The sequence below is a fragment of the Xenopus laevis genome, chromosome 8S (genome assembly GCF_017654675.1).
Source record: "Xenopus laevis strain J_2021 chromosome 8S, Xenopus_laevis_v10.1, whole genome shotgun sequence".
Classification (NCBI taxonomy): domain Eukaryota; kingdom Metazoa; phylum Chordata; class Amphibia; order Anura; family Pipidae; genus Xenopus; species Xenopus laevis.
The window spans coordinates 43,314,243-43,331,201 of record NC_054386.1 but is presented as its reverse complement, the minus strand read 5'-3'; the positions used below and the strand labels follow the sequence as shown (position 1 = coordinate 43,331,201).

General features: G+C 38.3%; 1 protein-coding gene across 1 annotated transcript in view; it reads left to right on the top strand.

Moving 5' to 3' along the window:
• Positions 1-13,933: 13,933 nt before the first annotated feature.
• The window catches only part of lhx6.S (LIM homeobox 6 S homeolog), a 60,130-nt gene continuing 57,104 nt past the window's right edge, over positions 13,934-16,959 (top strand). The window contains exons 1-2 of the mRNA XM_041574811.1: positions 13,934-15,009; positions 15,659-15,730. Coding sequence (XP_041430745.1) covers positions 14,932-15,009; positions 15,659-15,730 — 150 coding nt within the window. The 5' untranslated portion in view covers positions 13,934-14,931. The remainder of the gene's footprint in view (positions 15,010-15,658; positions 15,731-16,959) is intronic.

The window sequence follows — 16,959 nt, the reverse complement described above, 5'->3', positions numbered from 1 at the left end:
ATGGTTGCTATGGTAAGTTGGACCCTAGCAACCAGATTGCTTAAAATGCAAATTGAAGAACTGCTGAATAAAAACCTAAATAACTCAAAAACCACAAAGATTAAAACCAATTCTCTCTTCTCTTTGCTTGTCTATTCCTGACCCCGTTGTGCTTTTTTGTTTTTCATTGGCTCATTCACACTTCTTTACATCTTGTCTTCCACTTCTCACTTCAGTGGGTGTTTATATGTAATTGTGGAAATGAGGCTGGCATGAACAAATGCAATTTGCTCTAGTGATTTGATTTTTGGTAATATTTTGGTAGATTTGATTTATGATTAGGGATGGGCGAATTTGACCCGTTTAGTTTCGCCAAAAATTTGCCGCCGCCGAAATGTCGCTGACGCCCATTAAAGTCTATGGGCGACAAAAAAAATGTTGTTGCGTGGCAAATTTTTTTGACGCACGTCTTTTTTTTTTTGATGCACGCCACCATACAAGTCTATAGGCGTCATTTGCGTGGCGAAACAAGGCAAAAAAATTCGCCCATACCTATTTATGATTCTTTACTTGCCTACTTCTAATGCTGTGCATCCTTAGTATAGACAAGATTGCTATTTTAAAGGTATCCTCCTTGTTTGCATAGTAAAACAATGTAATTCCATAGTACTTGCCAGTATGCAAGGGGTTGTTCACCTTCAAACAACTAGTTGTTTTCAGATAGATCACCAGAAATAACTTTTTCCAATGACTCTCTATTTTCTATGTGTGACTATTTTTCTAATATTGAAGTGTAAAGTGTCATTTTTCACCTTCTGAAGCAGCCCTGGGAAGGGGGGTCGCAGACCCTGTAAACTGTTTTAAATGGATACATTTAGTTGATACGTTTCTTATCTTTCTCCCTGCTGAGCAGAATCTCTGGGTTTCATTACAGGCAGCTGTTAGAATTGATACAATAGTTGCTAATACTCCAGAGATACTGCTGAGAAATGTATCTACTCAATATTGCAAAATTGTAACAGTTTAGTGTCTGCCCCTGAATTACTGAGCTGCCAGACTCAAACACCAGAGACACGAACATTCAAATTTAAACTTCGTTTTTGGAAAAACAGTAAAAAAAATAAAATAATGGAAAGTAATTGAGAAAAGTCTTTATTTCTGGGGAACAATCTAAAAACAACTGAATTGAAAAAAGTGTTTGGAAGGTGAACAACCCCTTTAAGTTTTAAGTAAGTTATATGTAAATATATGAGCAACTATCTGTTTGGCAGTTTACATTCACTTCGATCGTGACTCTTGAAACAATGTCAACTAATTGGCAGAGGAGACCTGATCCTGTTACAATATTTTCTTTTGTTTTGAGCCAGAGAACAGAAAGGGATAAACACGAATTGCTTTCAACTGCAATTATATTTACAAATAACTGTGTAGCCACAATATTTAATGAGATTCTATTACACGGAAGCAAGCTAAAGAGGTAGAGTATGTAGAATTCAAGGATATCATTTTTCCGGGTTAAAATAATAGGGGGGTAGGGGTTAATCCAGGTGTTACAGGTGCGCTGTATGCTCATGAAAGAAAGAAAGGAGTCAGGGTAAGAGGGGAAAATGGGGGTTTAATAGGTAAAAGGAAGATACTCGACACATTATTTAGAATCTCAGTGATAGAATTTTGACTGTTACTAAAATTTGACATGTTTTCTTTGATTTACCCCTCCGCTTCTGCATGTAAAATTTTAAATCAAACAATTCAGACATGATTAAAGTGCACATTCAAGACTTTAATTTAAAGTTCATTGTATGCATTTTAGTCTCACCATGTCGAAATTACAACACTTTTTATACATAGCCCCTCATTTCAGGGCATCATAATGTTTGGGACAATTGGTTTCACAGGTGTTTGTGATTACTCAGGAGTGTTGCATTGCTTCATTAGTGCAAGCATAAGTTACCTAGGCTTGCGTCTACCATTTGGAGTCTCTACTTGCCATTTTTCAACATGAGGAGAAAAGCTGTGGCAATGGAAGTCTATTATGAGGCTGAAAAACATGAATAAAACTATTCGAGACATCGGCCGAACCAAAATCAACTGGAATATCATTAATCATCATTCTGGAATATCATTAAGAAGAAAGAATGCCCTTGTGAAATCTGTAATCACAATGGGACCGGTAGGCCAAAGAAGATAAGTAAATGAGAAATTCCACACCAATGTATATGGTCCCTCAGATCCCTTGAAACAAAGGGTGTCATGCTTTTAATTCCACTGTTCTCTACTTTGTGTGGTGGGTTAAGGGGTTATTAAATCAGTAATGTATAGTACATTTTCCCTAGCGATCCCCTACCCCAGTAGATATAGTGGACTGGTTATGGGAAAATAGCTTGTTAATAGTGATGGGCGAATTTGCACGATTTGCCGCCAGTGAATAAATTTGTGAAACGCCAGTGAAAATTCGCCGGCGTCAAAAAAAAAATTTTCGCCAGCGACAAAAAACCCCGGTGCCGTTTCGAGAATTTTTTGCTGTTTTGCGAATTTCACGTGAAATTCGCAAATTTTTCGGCGAAACGGTGCAAATTCGCCCATCACTACTTGTTAATTTAAGGGGGTTATTAATATAATCTCATGCCATTTAACTAACCACTGAGACCTTAGGTCAGGAGTGCACATACTTTACTAATGTGAGGTCTCCTTTTAGTCATGATTTCCCATTATGATCTACATCCATAAAAGCTTTGTTAGCATTCTGCTCCATGGAAAATATTCCTTAAATATTGATTTATACCTTTGTTTTATGCAAACATCAATATTTAACAAACTATTTCTTATGTAACTATAACATAAGAAATATCTGAAGAATGAAATATGAGGACGATTTAGCCAAGCTATTTGTTGATAGTGTCTTGAGATCTACTGATCACCAGCTAAAGGTCTACTGGTAGATCCCGATCTACCTTTTGGGCACCCCTGCCTTAGGTGGTGACACATGGGGAGATTAGTCCCCCAGCGACAAATCTTCTCTACTGCCAGCGACTAATCTTCCCAAATGCCTTCCCGCCAGTAAGAATGCGAATATCTGGCAGGATGGCATACTATCGCTTTGTTTTTCCGAAGTTGCCTCCCAAGGAAACGTCGGGTGACTGAAATTCCGAGCGATAAGAATGCCATCCTGCTGGCGATACGCATTCTTGCTGGCGGGAAGGCATTTCGGGGGGGGTTTAGTTGCCCGCAGTAGTGAAGATTTGTCACTTGGCAACTAATCTCCCCGTGTGCCACCACCCTAAAACCCCATGCTGTTGGTGGGGTTAAATGAAATTCAGTGGATAAGAAACTGTGAGTGCAATTTTATTTTACTATAATAAGCATAAATGTAATTTTTAGTATCACTTCCAAATCAGAAAGAATGCAAATTTCTATATCACTCAATCCTGACTTTGATTTCAGTATGATGAAGCTTGTATTCAATTTCATTTTTGCATTAATTCCCCTGTAAGTACAGGTATGGAACCTGTTATCCAGAATGCTTAGGACCTGGGGTTTTCCGAATAATGGATCTTTCTAGAATTTGGGTCTTCATACCTTAAATCTACTCGAAAATCATGTAAACATTAAATAACCTCAATAGGTTTTGCTTCCAATAAGGATTAATTATATCTCAGTTTGCATCATACACAATGTACTGTTTTATTATTACAGAGAAAAAGGAAATCATTTAAAAAAAAAAATTGGATTATTTGGATAAAATGGAGTCAATGGCAGATTTCCTTTCTGTAATTCAGAGCTTTCTGGATAACTGGTTTTCGGATAACAGAACCCATACCTGTATTGCTAAAAGACCAATATCAGTGGACCTTCATAACAAAAACATCTTTGACCTACCTAGCTACTAAAAGTACATGTGGTTTTCTTATTTTATGTGCTTAAAAGGATATTTGTTTCCCCTTTTAGATTTGTGCAACATATAATTGAAATAACAAACTGATGTTCTTAATTAAAAAAAAAAAAACAAAAAAAGAATTTAACAACTTTTCAACTTGATCTTGTTTATAAAAGAAGGACTTTCATCTGATTCCAGTTGTGCGGCACAATTTAGTTGTCACATTAAATAAAAAGTTGGCATCAGCTGAAAAACTTCATCATATCGGGTTACTCTATATGCAGCGGAAGCAAAATCTGCATGGAATTATATTGCCAAAAAAAAAATCCTTAATGTAGAAGCCTAGATTGTAGTTTAACATACGAAATTTGTTATTTACAGAGAATTGTCACGTCAAGATCAGCAATGATTTAATACTTTCAGGAATGAATATGAAATATAAACAAAGCATAAATATATTGGTTACATTCTACTGTGTGCCCTTCCTTTCACAATCATTTGTTATTCTGAAGCCCGTTCTCCAAAAAAGTTCCAAATTACAGTTCTCTCCCATAATTACAATTTTTCTAAATATTTTTTTTTCTAATATTTTTTCTGTACCATGTACTTGATGGTGACTAAGCTGCATACATCCATATTGTTAGTAAAACAATCCTGTTTTTTTTTTTGTTTTTTTTACAGAGATCCACATTAAAGAAAGGTCCCTTATCCAGAAAACTTCCAAGAAATAAATGGTTTAAAGTAATCTGCTAAATATAATAAATCTGGGAATGCAATTTTTTCTTGGGCACATTCATATTAAGGGAACTGTTTATTTCCCCTCTCTCTATACTGACATGGGTCCTGAATGCTCGGGACCAGATAACGGATTTTTCTGTAATTTGGATCTTCATACCTTAAGTCTACTAGAACTAAACCACCCCAATAATAAAACCCCTACATACCTACATAGCCCCCCCTTTCCTGCTCCCCCCGCATAGATGATTACCCCCTAAAAGTACCCGTAATTCATTACTCATGTATAGGTGCAGAGTAAGCACAGCGGAGCTCATGGTTGCTATCTTCCGGCTCTTCTGTATTCTTCAGGAAGTGAACGCTGTATTGGTGCATGCACAGTTGGAGCAGTCTTCCTGTTTGTAGCAACTGTGCATATGCCAAAAGTGCTGGAAATTGCCAAAGGGAAGAGGACCCAAAGAATACCAAAGAGCTGGAAGATGCCACCCATGAGCTCCGCGATAAGTCTTATCACGGGCGGCAGGGGGAAAATTTTCAGTGCACACACCAACACGTGATTTGTGGGGGGCAGCTAGACCCTCCCATGACTAGTTACGCTGCTGGGCAGGTAGGTGGGTAGGGCAAACTACACTGACCTCCAACAAATTATAAAACTTCCGCTGCTCCCGATAAACTGACTGACCTCTTAGCACATTAATTACTTTTGCTCTTTATATGAGATTACTGACTAGTTATTGGGCCCCACAGCAAAATCATTGGGTCCCTAAGCTTTGAAAAAAGACATATTGCATGGACATATAATTGTGTTCAGAATAATAACAGTCCAACATCACTAACCTGAACAATCACTGGTTTTTGTAGAAATTATATTTCTATATGGAAAATAATTTACTAGTAGGTGTAGCATGCTGCTGATTCTGTGTCACTGAATCATTAATTGAGGCTTGTTCCAAATAATAAAAGCTTGTTGCAAATAATAGCAGTGTTCAATTAGTGAGGTCATTCATTCTGTGAAAAAAACAGGTATCAATGAATAGCCTTTATTTAAAGGATGGAGCAAATGTTTGCATGCTGGTTATAGTGCATTTCTCTCTGAGTAAAATGGCTTGTTTCAGAAATGTTGGAATAGAATGTTCATGTTCCCAATGCATTTATGTGTATGGAAATAAAAGCTATTAAACAGATTTTAAGCTTTGTTTACTTTTTTAAACACACTGTTATTATTCTGAACACAACTGTAAACTGCATCACGTTTATAAGTCCTACTGTGCCCCCAGAAGTTGTAGGGTCTGTTTCCTCTTATCACTCCACTGCTTTTCAGTACAATGATTGGTGAGTTTGTATCATAATAGTTGTGACCACCTAGCACAACCTACCTAACTGCTTGTTAAACATTTGATTGGGGCACATAAGGGGCTGAACAAAAAATATTGGTACTGCATGCTTGTGTTCATGGGGGGGGGCCCTATAAATAACTTGTACGGGACCCCAAAGTATCCGATGGAGGCCCTGTTTGTCCCTTTAATGGTAGTCTGAAGCAGTGCCAGAACTGGCAGAGTTGGCAGAGTAAATGTAGTTAAAGTGTGCTTCAAAAGCGGATTAGGCTCCTTGCAGCCCCGGGTACAAGCCGTACCCCCTGCCAGGGCAAAGTATATATGCATCAAATAAAGCAGCAGCACTCCGTTATCTTTGAAAAAATTAAAAACTTTACTCAAATGCCATAGGCAACGTTTCGGGCTACGCAGGCCCTTTGTCAAGCCATTAATTAACAGTGTCTAAATGTGCTTAAATACCCACCACAGGGAGGAGTCACACCATTCCACCTCCATATTACCCATGAGTCACAGTGAGCTATTTCCATATCAAATTACATTCAATGTACCAAATTAACCCATATATTAAATGTCTCATAATCATATATTGTTACAAAAAAGTGGAAAGTGCTAAATAGTAACAGATAATAGATAAACATCTTTCAAACAGTGACACAATGTAATAAAATCCTTTTAAATAACCTTTGCAACATAAGTGTCAAGGACAGGAAACCTTACTTTGCTTTATCTCAATATTAGACCTCTTGATTTTACTTATCTCTGGCTCCAATGCTGAATTCAGGGAACTGATACCCCAGAATTACTTTGAATCAGGAGCTCCCATATCTTTAAATTTCACTGTCCTATAACACAATAAAAATAGAAATACAATTATTATATAGTAGTCATTTTAAATCTATAAACACACATGTTAAAAACAAGCATATCAATAAAGTCAACTTCAAGCACTTACTTATATAAATAACATAGGTGTATATTCTCTATTGAAACCACCTGGCGTTAGAGTGCCCAATGTATTGATCCAACTCATCTCTAATTTCTTAAGGATTTGTTGTCTGTCACCGCCATGTCTTAATGGCTCCACATTATCAATAACCTGATATCGTAGTTGTGAAACCGTATATTTCATGAAAATGTGCGGGTATCAGTAGATGCAACAATTTACAGCGTATGTTAGATTTATGTTGCTTTATCCTTTCTTTCACCTTCTGTGTCATTTCACCCACATACGCTAACCCACATGGGCACTTAATCAGGTAAACCACAAACCTGGACTCACAAGTATAGTATTTATTAATCAAAATATTTTTACCCGTATGGGTAAAATTCCCTTTAGTAATATTATTGCAATGTGCACAAGATAAGCAAGGGAATGTCCCCTTTTGGGGGGTTCCTAAAAATTGTTGTAGAAGTTTCTTTTGTGGACCTATATCCGCTCTCAACAAAAGGATACTTATGTTGCAAAGGTTATTTAAAAGGATTTTAATACATTGTGTCCCTGTTTAAAACGATGTTTATCTATTACCTGTTATATTTAGCACTTTTCACAATCCACTTTTTTGTAACAATATATGATTATGAGACATTTAATATATGGGTTAATTTGGTACATTGAATGTAATTTCATATGGAAAAAGCTCACTGTGACTCATGGGTAATATGGAGGTGGAATGGTGTGACTTCTCCCTGTGGTGGGTATTTAAGCACATTTAGACACTGTTAATTAATGGCTTGACAAAGGGCCTGCGTAGCCCGAAACGTTGCCTATGGCATTTGAGTAAAGTTTTTCATTTTTCAAAGATACCGGAGGGGTTGGTAGAGTAGGCACGAGCCTATGGCGCAAAGCTGGGGGGCGCCAGGCATGCACCTTCTCTGTCACCTACTCCATGTCCGGTTCCCTCTCTCCCCGACTGTCTGTGCTATTTCCCAGACTATCTGCACACGCGCGTATTGATGCGTGCACGAGCGCTTGCCTGGTCCCACGACCGATCAGGGTGCCTAGGAAGCCTGGCCCGGCTCTGGTCTGGAGTCTTAACAAATGCTCTTTGAGATCTGCCCTCAAAAAAAATTACAGGGGGGAGGGGGGGAATTCTGTGAAACCAATGCTTTGGTTAGGAGACGCTTTTACCGAAAAATTCACCCACAACCCCCTTTGTATTATGGGACTACTCTGATTGCAACCTGACTCAGACTTGCTATACCATCCATCAAAAGTCCCCACATGAGGTTGACTCTACACCACATAAAGTCCAGGGCCTCCAAATAACACTGATTAAAAAAGCAGTATTCGTGCAGCACCCTAGCTTTGTTTGAGACCTTAGAACTGTCATCTTACAGTATCCCCTTTGGATGTAATCTGCCTGATAAATTACCATCAGAAATGTCATGCCTTATGCTTCCAAGCTATCAAATGCTACTGGGAGATGTAAGTTACAACACTTATAGATAAAGGACTCCTGTAATCCTCATTATTGTTTCTATATTCCTGACTGTATTAAAACATTCTTTTTATTGATTTGATTACATTAGGGTCACATTTTGCCTTTCTCCATTGTTCGTCTCTTCTTGTTCTTCAATTAATTTCACATTTTATAATTCTATTACCTGTGTAAGGGAGGAACTCCACTGGCGATTTTGGCATGATCCCATGCGCTGCACAAAAATGCAAGCGTCAAGTCGGATGCGACGGAAATAAGGTAATCAACAGGAACGTTGGACGGTGTTGCATTGTCCGTCCAACGCAATGCGACTGTTGGATGCAGACGCTGCACGCTGCATCTGACAGTTGTGTTGCATCAGATGAACGCTGCAACTTCATCCATTTTCATCTCTTACCTTATTTCCGTCGCATCTGACTTGACGCTTGCATTTTTGCACAGCACGTCAGATCGCGCCGAAATCGCCGTGGAATTCCTCTCTAAATCAACCGCTAACACCCTGTTACTAACCTCCATAAATGTCTTTGTTTAAGGGATGGTTCACCTTTAAGTTTTTTATTATGACTAATTAATTTTATTATGTTATAGAATGAATAAGCAACTCTAGAATTGGCCTTCATTGAGTTATTTGCCTTCTCCTTCTGACTCTTTCCTGCTTTCAAATGGGGGTCACTGACCCCATCTAAAAAAAACAAATGCTCCGTAAGGCTAATTTGTACTATTTGTCTTTCTATTCAGGCTCTCTCCTATTCATATTCCATTCTTTTATTTAAATATGTTTTTATGCAGCAGCTCTTCAGTTTGCATTTTAAGCATTCTGGTTGCTAGGGTCCAAATCACCCCAGCAACCAGATTGCTAAAAATGCAAACTGGAGATCTGCTGAATAAAAACCGTGTTCTTCTAGTTGATTGGAGCAGCATGTTTTTTTTTCAGTTATTTCATTTTATACCCTAATGTCTTTTCCACTGATCTAAATAAGATTTCTTGCTTTCAAAAAGGTTCAGAATCATTTCACTTCTGCAGACAAAATATCAGGTCTATCTTAACCACACCTTTACATACTTCCATTTGCATGTTCCATTTATATTTGACATATTCCTCACCCCTAAGGGGTTTCCGGATAACATATCCCATACCTATATTATAGAGAAAAAGGAAATCTTTTTTTTTTTTTTTTTGAATTATTTAATTAAAAGAGTATATGGGAGATGTCTTTCTTGTAATTCAAAGCTTTCTGGACAATGGTTTCCTGCATAACGAATCCTATACCTGTAGCCTTCTGTATAAACAAACCCCTACCTTCCCCCAGCTACATTATACAGAGAACTCCACAGACGATTTCGGCGTGATCCAACGCGCTGAGCAAAAAGGCAGGCATCAAGTCGGATGTGACGGAAATAAGGTAAGAGACTGAAATGTCAGATTAAGTTGCAGCGTTCATCCGACACGATATGACTGACGGATGCAGACGCAGTGTGCAGCGTCTGCATCCGACAGTTGTGTCGCATGGGACGAACACTGCAACACCATCCGACGTTCCTGTTGCTTACCTAATTTCTGTCGCATCCGACTTGATGCCTGCGTTTTTGCGCAGCACGTTGGATAACGCCAAAATCACACTTGGAGTTCCTCCCTAAGAGACTGTAGCTGAAAGCTCAACAGACTGCAGTTAGGGGGAGGGAATTATTTTTTTTATACAGCAGGCTTCTCAGTCGACTGGTGATTTGTTTTAATTGTGTTCGTAGGGATCAGGAAGTAGAATGGGACTTGTGTTTTCAGGGATTGGGAGAATGTGACTTTAGTTTCCATTTCAGATTTTAGTGCAAGGAACACAAAGGCCATACAGATTCCCTGACAAAAAAGGCAGTGCAGGTATGTAAATATTTTCCCCACATAAATATTTGTATAGAATAAAATGTATTTTAAAGGGCTGGCTTACCTTTAAGTTAACTTTTAGTATGTTATAGAATTGCTTATTCTAAGTAACTTTTCAGTTGAACTTGATTTTTTATAGTTTTTGAATGCTTTGCTTTTTTTTTGTCCTAACTCTTTCCAACTTTCAAATTGAGGTCATTGGCCCCATATTTAAAAACAAATGCTCTGTAAGGCTACACATGTATTCTTATTTCAACTTTTTATTTCTCGGCTTTCCATTCTGGTCTCTCCTATTCAAATTTATGGTTACTAGGGTAATTTGGACCCTAGCAACCAGATTGTTGACACTGCAAACTGGAGAGCCACTGAATAAAAAGCTAAATAACTCAAAAACCACAAATAATAAAAAAATTAAAGCAAGTTGCAAACTGTCACAGAATATTACTCTATACATCTACTAAAAGATAAGATAATTTAATGGTGAACAGTCCCTTTAATACACAAAATGTGTTAGGAAGACTGGAACGATGCCTACAAATGTTCAATCATTTCTATTAATGATTTTCAACAATTACTACTATTTTAATGATATTTTCAGGCTTGAAAAGTTATATTTAAAGGGATTCTGTCATGATTTTTATGATGTATTTTTTATTTCTAAATTACACTGTTTACACTGCAAATAATTCACTCTACAATATAAATTTTAATTCCTGAACCAGCAAGTGTATTTTGTTTTAGTTGTAATATTGGTGTGTAGACAGCCATCTCAGGTCGTTTTGCCTGGTCATGTGCTTTCAGAATGAGCCAGCACTTTAGGATGGAACTGCTTTCTAGCAGGCAATTGTTTCTCCTACCCAATGCCCTGGCCCAGTTGCAACCCCTGCTCCCCCGGTAGTTTCGCCCATGAGGGAGCTGCTATCTCGTTACCTTCCCATTGTTCTGTTGTGAGGCTGCTGGTGGGAGGGGGGATGATTTCACTCCAACTTGCAGTGCAGCAGTAAAGAGTGACTGAAGTTTATCAGAGCACAAGTCACATGACTTCGGGCAGCTGGGAAACTGACAATATGTCTAGCCCCATGTCAGATTTTAAAATTAAATATAAAAAAATCTTTATTCAAAATAATATATCTTGCACTTACAATTTATCAGAGAATAATTGTTCTTAAAAAAAATCTGTTAAATCTGTTCCCAATCACCATTAGGTATTAATAATTATCTGGATAGCTCAGGTGGAGCAAACACTGCCCGCTCTGGAACAGATTTATTATGCAAGGGGGTGCCCTACGAAATTCAATAAAATCTGGACACTTTGGTTGTTGCGAAACGAATCTTATACTAATAGAACTGTAACTATTCCGACCCAACCAATGGACTGGCTTGAAGCCCCCACTTAAACCCTGGCTGACTAGCATTATTTGGATTGTCCAAACACCAATTCCTACTCTGCATATGGTTTTCAATGTGGTTGATAGTTTATTGCAATGTCCTAATGTCTCAAGTAGGCTTTCAATAACTTGTGCTGCTGGTTTATTGCTTTGTTTCCTGTGCAGATTGGTCCACCCCCCCCCTATTTCTTCTCTACACTGTTCTTCTTTTTCTACTTCTCCTTTCTTTCTCTACTCTTGTCACCTACCTCTTTGTTGGGGATCCCAAGGTTGTAAATCAAAATACGGCTTTCAGAGATACGAAATGCAATATATCTGTACTAACTTTTTTCCTGTATGCACTTTATTTTGTATGCTTCTGGAAGTTGGAAAAAATAAATACCTTTTAAAAAAAAAAAGGTATTAATAATTATTATAAAAGATACAAAAATGTATGTGACTAATTATATATATGGAACTGAACTACCACTGTTTACTTGCCACATTATAACTTTTATAAGGTTCAAAATACATTGGATTGTAATTTGCATGTAAAAACCAATAAAAAATGTAATAATAATAATTAAAAAAAAATCTGTTCCCAATGCGTTTCAATGAATCCCGACTTTCTCAAGGGTGATGGAGTGCTGTCATTATTATTTGTAGTGACTTCACTAAAGGTATTGGACCCATTATCCAGAATGGGGTTTTCCGGATAACGTATCTTTCTGTAATTTGGATCTCTGTACCTTAAGTCTACTAGAAAATCATGTAAACATTAAATAAACCCAATATTGTACTTGTACCTTAAGTCTACTAGAAAATCATGTAAACATTAAATAAACCCAATAGGCTGGTTTTGGTTCCAATAAGGATTAATTGTGTCTTAGTTTGGATCAAGTACAAGTTACTGTTTTATTATAACAGAGAAAAAGGAATTGGATTATTTGGATAAAATTGAGTTTATGGGAGATGGTGCACTGTATATGCTCCAGTTCTAGAAATTCACTTTTTTTCCATGCTATATCAGTTTTTAACCATCCAGTCCCCTCTACTTCTTCTAGATTCCAGATTCTCTGCTCCACTCATATAAATCCTCCTCCCCATGGCCTGTACCATTCATTCCTATAAATTTTTATTTCTCAAAGTGAGTGATGCAGTGCTGATTAGGCTGCCAATAACTACTTTCTTGATTGCGCCTGCATAATTCAGTCAGAAATGAGTTGTTCTGAAACATAAATATTTACAGGACAAAATCCCCCCTATGACCTGGGTTAAAATAGAGATGAAAACTAGAGATTTGGGTGCCTGCTTTGGCAGAAAAAAAACACAAACAGCCCCATTAACTCATGGTTATAATAAAAGATGCGCCTTAGGTGGGGGTCACTTAACTTTTTGTAGGCTTTGGGAAAGGGGTATTTCAAATATATTTCACAATGTCAGATTGCAATCTTGCATATATTATTCCAGAGGAGAAATGTAATTGTCCCTTCTGCATGCTATATGCTTTATTATTACTCCAGTATATTGTAAAGTAAAAAAAAACATCAGTCCTCAGACTTTTCCTTCAATGCTTCCATCAATGAAAAATATTGTACATGGAGTTTGCATTTTGCATGAATTTACCAATATAATTGAATTTTCTTCTGTTCTCTCTCTCTCTATAGAACAAATCAACATTTCGACCCTCACAGGGGTCTTTATCCCTTATAATAAACGAAGTTTGAAGCTCTTTTTGTAAAGACCCTGTTTGTGCAACAGCTTTTGTGTGTGCTGTAAATATACAGAGGCAGATTCGCATAAGGAAGTTTCAAACATTGCTTTTTTTGGGTAAACATATTGTATGTAGTCCAAAACTAATCAGCCAACTATCACTTTCTGTTTAACCAAAATCAAAAATATGTTGTTTTACCCAACACAAAAAGTGAAGAAACTCAAAGGATGACTCCGTTTAGAAATGGTTATTCTGAATACCTAGCAAGAGACAATATATTAGCGATAAGTGTGATACGTTATCACTGATCCCGATTATTATACCTAAATTAGATGCATTTCCTAATTAGATGAATTATTTCCTAGAAACATAATAGGAAAGAAATATGCTAGTGAAAAAAATGCTTATATATATATATATATATATATATATATATATATATATATATATATATATATATATATATATATATATATATATATATGTGTTATATAATTAATATATATTATATATTGGTTTGTAATACATACAAAAAGATTCGAAATTAATACACTCGTTTAGATTAAATCTAATTTAAAAAGGAGGTTATTTTCTATCGATAGATGATAATAAACATAATTAATAGCTTATGCTTGACAAGTAATAAAACGGAAAAATAGTCTGGTTATCAGTGCGTTAAAATTCTGTGCCATGCTGGCCTTGGGAAAATCGTTGCTGCAAAGACTTTTGGACCAGTTCCCCCCCTCACCCCCCTCTCAATACTGAGTTTTCTCATCTTCGTTTGCAGGATCCAGAAACCGCAGTCAGATCTGGGCGGATGGCAGCGATTATACGCAGGTGAGGGGGAGTTTGTGGGAACTGGGAGGGTAAAGGGGTGAGGTTTAACCCAATGAAAATCAGATGTATTAGGAAACATCAACCTTATTCCCGTGGCTGCTTGGTGTAACTAAAATCTTTGTTTCATCACGAACAAACGCAAAAATTATCTTTGTGACCCTCTTTTGCGCCATTAACGCAGGCGACTTGCAGGACTCCCTAAAAAACAAACCTGTACCCTTAAAGTGTTGAAATAAATATGTTATGATTGCAATTATGAGCAAATCGGAACATCTGCAGATATTCTACCCTTCGAATTATCCTTCTATCCAAAAGTGGTCCGATCAGACAGTGGCGGTGTTAAAACGTTCCATGCTGCAGGAAGATCCCCATGGTTTGCCCTCACCGAAATCGCCTTTGGTGGATTTGTAAACGTTCCCCACTCCCCTACTGATTCCGTTCTAGAAGGTGGACCTCAAAGCTGCTCGAGCTTCAGGACATTTGCAGACCTGCCTTTCTTGCGCTTATGTTCCTTCCCTTCCTGCCTCTCCAACCAACAGGAAAGCGAAAAGACGTAGCCCAACTTTCCATTTCCAGCGCACACATTCCCTTCTCCAGCTACTGTGGAACACTAGTCTTCTAGATATGGGACTTTTGGATCTTCTAGTCGCTCAGCGCTGAGACATTTGCGCTAAGTTCTAAAAAACAACAAACCAAAAACCTGCCAGGATTTGTACATTCTTCAGATTGGAAAATAGTATTACTGCTGATAACACAGGCATTCCTTCTTTCCCCCCAATGTACTGGAAAAATGAGAATCTGGCTCCTCATTCCGAGGGGAATAAGTTGGATCCAGAAGGGGATTCTGGAGGAAAGGTGAGTTTTTTGGGGTCGCAGATAACACCGCTCCTTTTAGATATTTTAAACCTTTTAGCAATTCTATTACTAAATTCGCTCTTGATAACTTCAAGCTTCAGATGGTTTCTAAAGACACTAAAGCGTTTTTATTAACTGTAACATACCAGGTGCCCACAGACCTGATAGTTATGGCAAAAAACCCAAATAAATCGATTACCCAAAAAAATGAAACACTGAATTTTGAATAAGGCAGTTAATTTGATCTTTTAATTGCAAACCGTTTTTAAAAAAAATCAGATTTGCAATTCTTTGGGAAGCCTGATGGATTTTCTGATTGACAGCTGAAATTGACACTTGCTGCCACTTCTTCTGGGCATTTACAGCAGTTTCTAATTGCAGGTAGTTTGTTTTTTTTCTCCTGTGCTTTGGATTACATGGGAACGAAACGATTACCTCAAGAGGCATGGGTTAAGTGCAGGAAAAAAAATCAATCCAGATTCAAATTGCTTCATTAAAAAGACACTTCTTTTGTTGCAAATGGTTTAAATGCCTACTAGAAGTTCTTATTTGTTATTTGAGGCTGAAATGTGTAGGCTGTATGAAATATAAAGGGGCAGTGGATAATCCAACTTCAGGCTGAACATTTGTTGGCTCTGTCTCCTGAAAGGTGATGTCCCAAGATAAGCAGATCCCTAGGGGAGCATCCCGGCGCTTGGATGTCAAAAGTCCACACATGATGGTAAGTGTCATATGTTTATGCAGTTTCTTTTTTTTTTTTGCAGCACTGGACTGGCGTATGACATGAGAACTGGACGTTTTGGGTACTGGCACATTTTTAGGAAATAGGTGGCATAAGGGTGGCACTGGGAAGTTAAATGAGCAATGTACCATTATGAACACCTTTCATACGAGACATTTTTATTATGAGTACTGGGAGTAGTAGAGATCTTGGGAAAACAAATAGAATGCAGTGCTACTGTAAGGGTAGTGGAGATGACTAGGGAGACGGCAACTATGTGTCTATGGCGGTCTCCCTAGACAGAACTAGGGGAAGTGGGTTAAGATAACGTTAATTAGACACTGGGTACAGGGCTAGGGTGGACAGGTAATCTTTCAAGGGTGATGGAGAGCTTTATGGGGACCGGTGACTGTAGTATTATTGTGAGGGGAGCTGGAAACGAATATAGGAGACAAATTAGCGCTGTTTTTTTATGAGGTCCGGCGTAGAGGACTAGGAAAGACTGGAAAGCCCAGTGTAGGGTATCTAGTGAAGAATGGAGAGCCCCCTATAAGAGTACTAGGAAAGCCCGAGAGTCCAGTGTAGGGGATTATGGAAAACAAAAGAGTCGAGTGTAGGGCACTAAGCAAGAATTGAGAGTCCAGTGTAGGGGGTTAGGGGAGACTGGAGAGTCCAGTGTAGAGGACTATGGAAAACAAGGGAATCCAGTGTAGGACACTAAGCAAGACTGGAGAGTCCAGTTTAGGGGACATGGGGAGACTAGAGAGTCCAGTTTAGGACTAGGGGAGACTGGAGTGTCCAGTGTAGGGGACTAGGGGAGAATGGAGAGTCCAGTGTAGGGGACATGGGGAGACTGGAGAGTCCGGTTTAGGGGACTAGGGGAGACTGGAGAGTCCAGTGTAGGGGTCTAGGGCAGTCTGGAGGGTCCAGTGTAGGGGACTAGAGGAGAACGGAGAGTCCAGTGTAGGGGTCTAGGGGAGACTGGAGGGCCCAGTGTAGGGGACTAGAGGAGAATGGAGAGTCCAGTGTAGGGGACTAGAGGAGACTGGAGAGTCCGGTTTAGGAGACTAGGGGAGACTGATCTGATCAGTCCATTGCTGTTTTGAGGGTCAGTGAAAGGAATGGGGGTGGGGATGGAGTAAACATAGCGTTATGACGAGAGACAACAGAGAGAACCTGGGATATCCCAGTGTTAAAATAAGGTGCTGTATGACTGATTGAGGGGTACA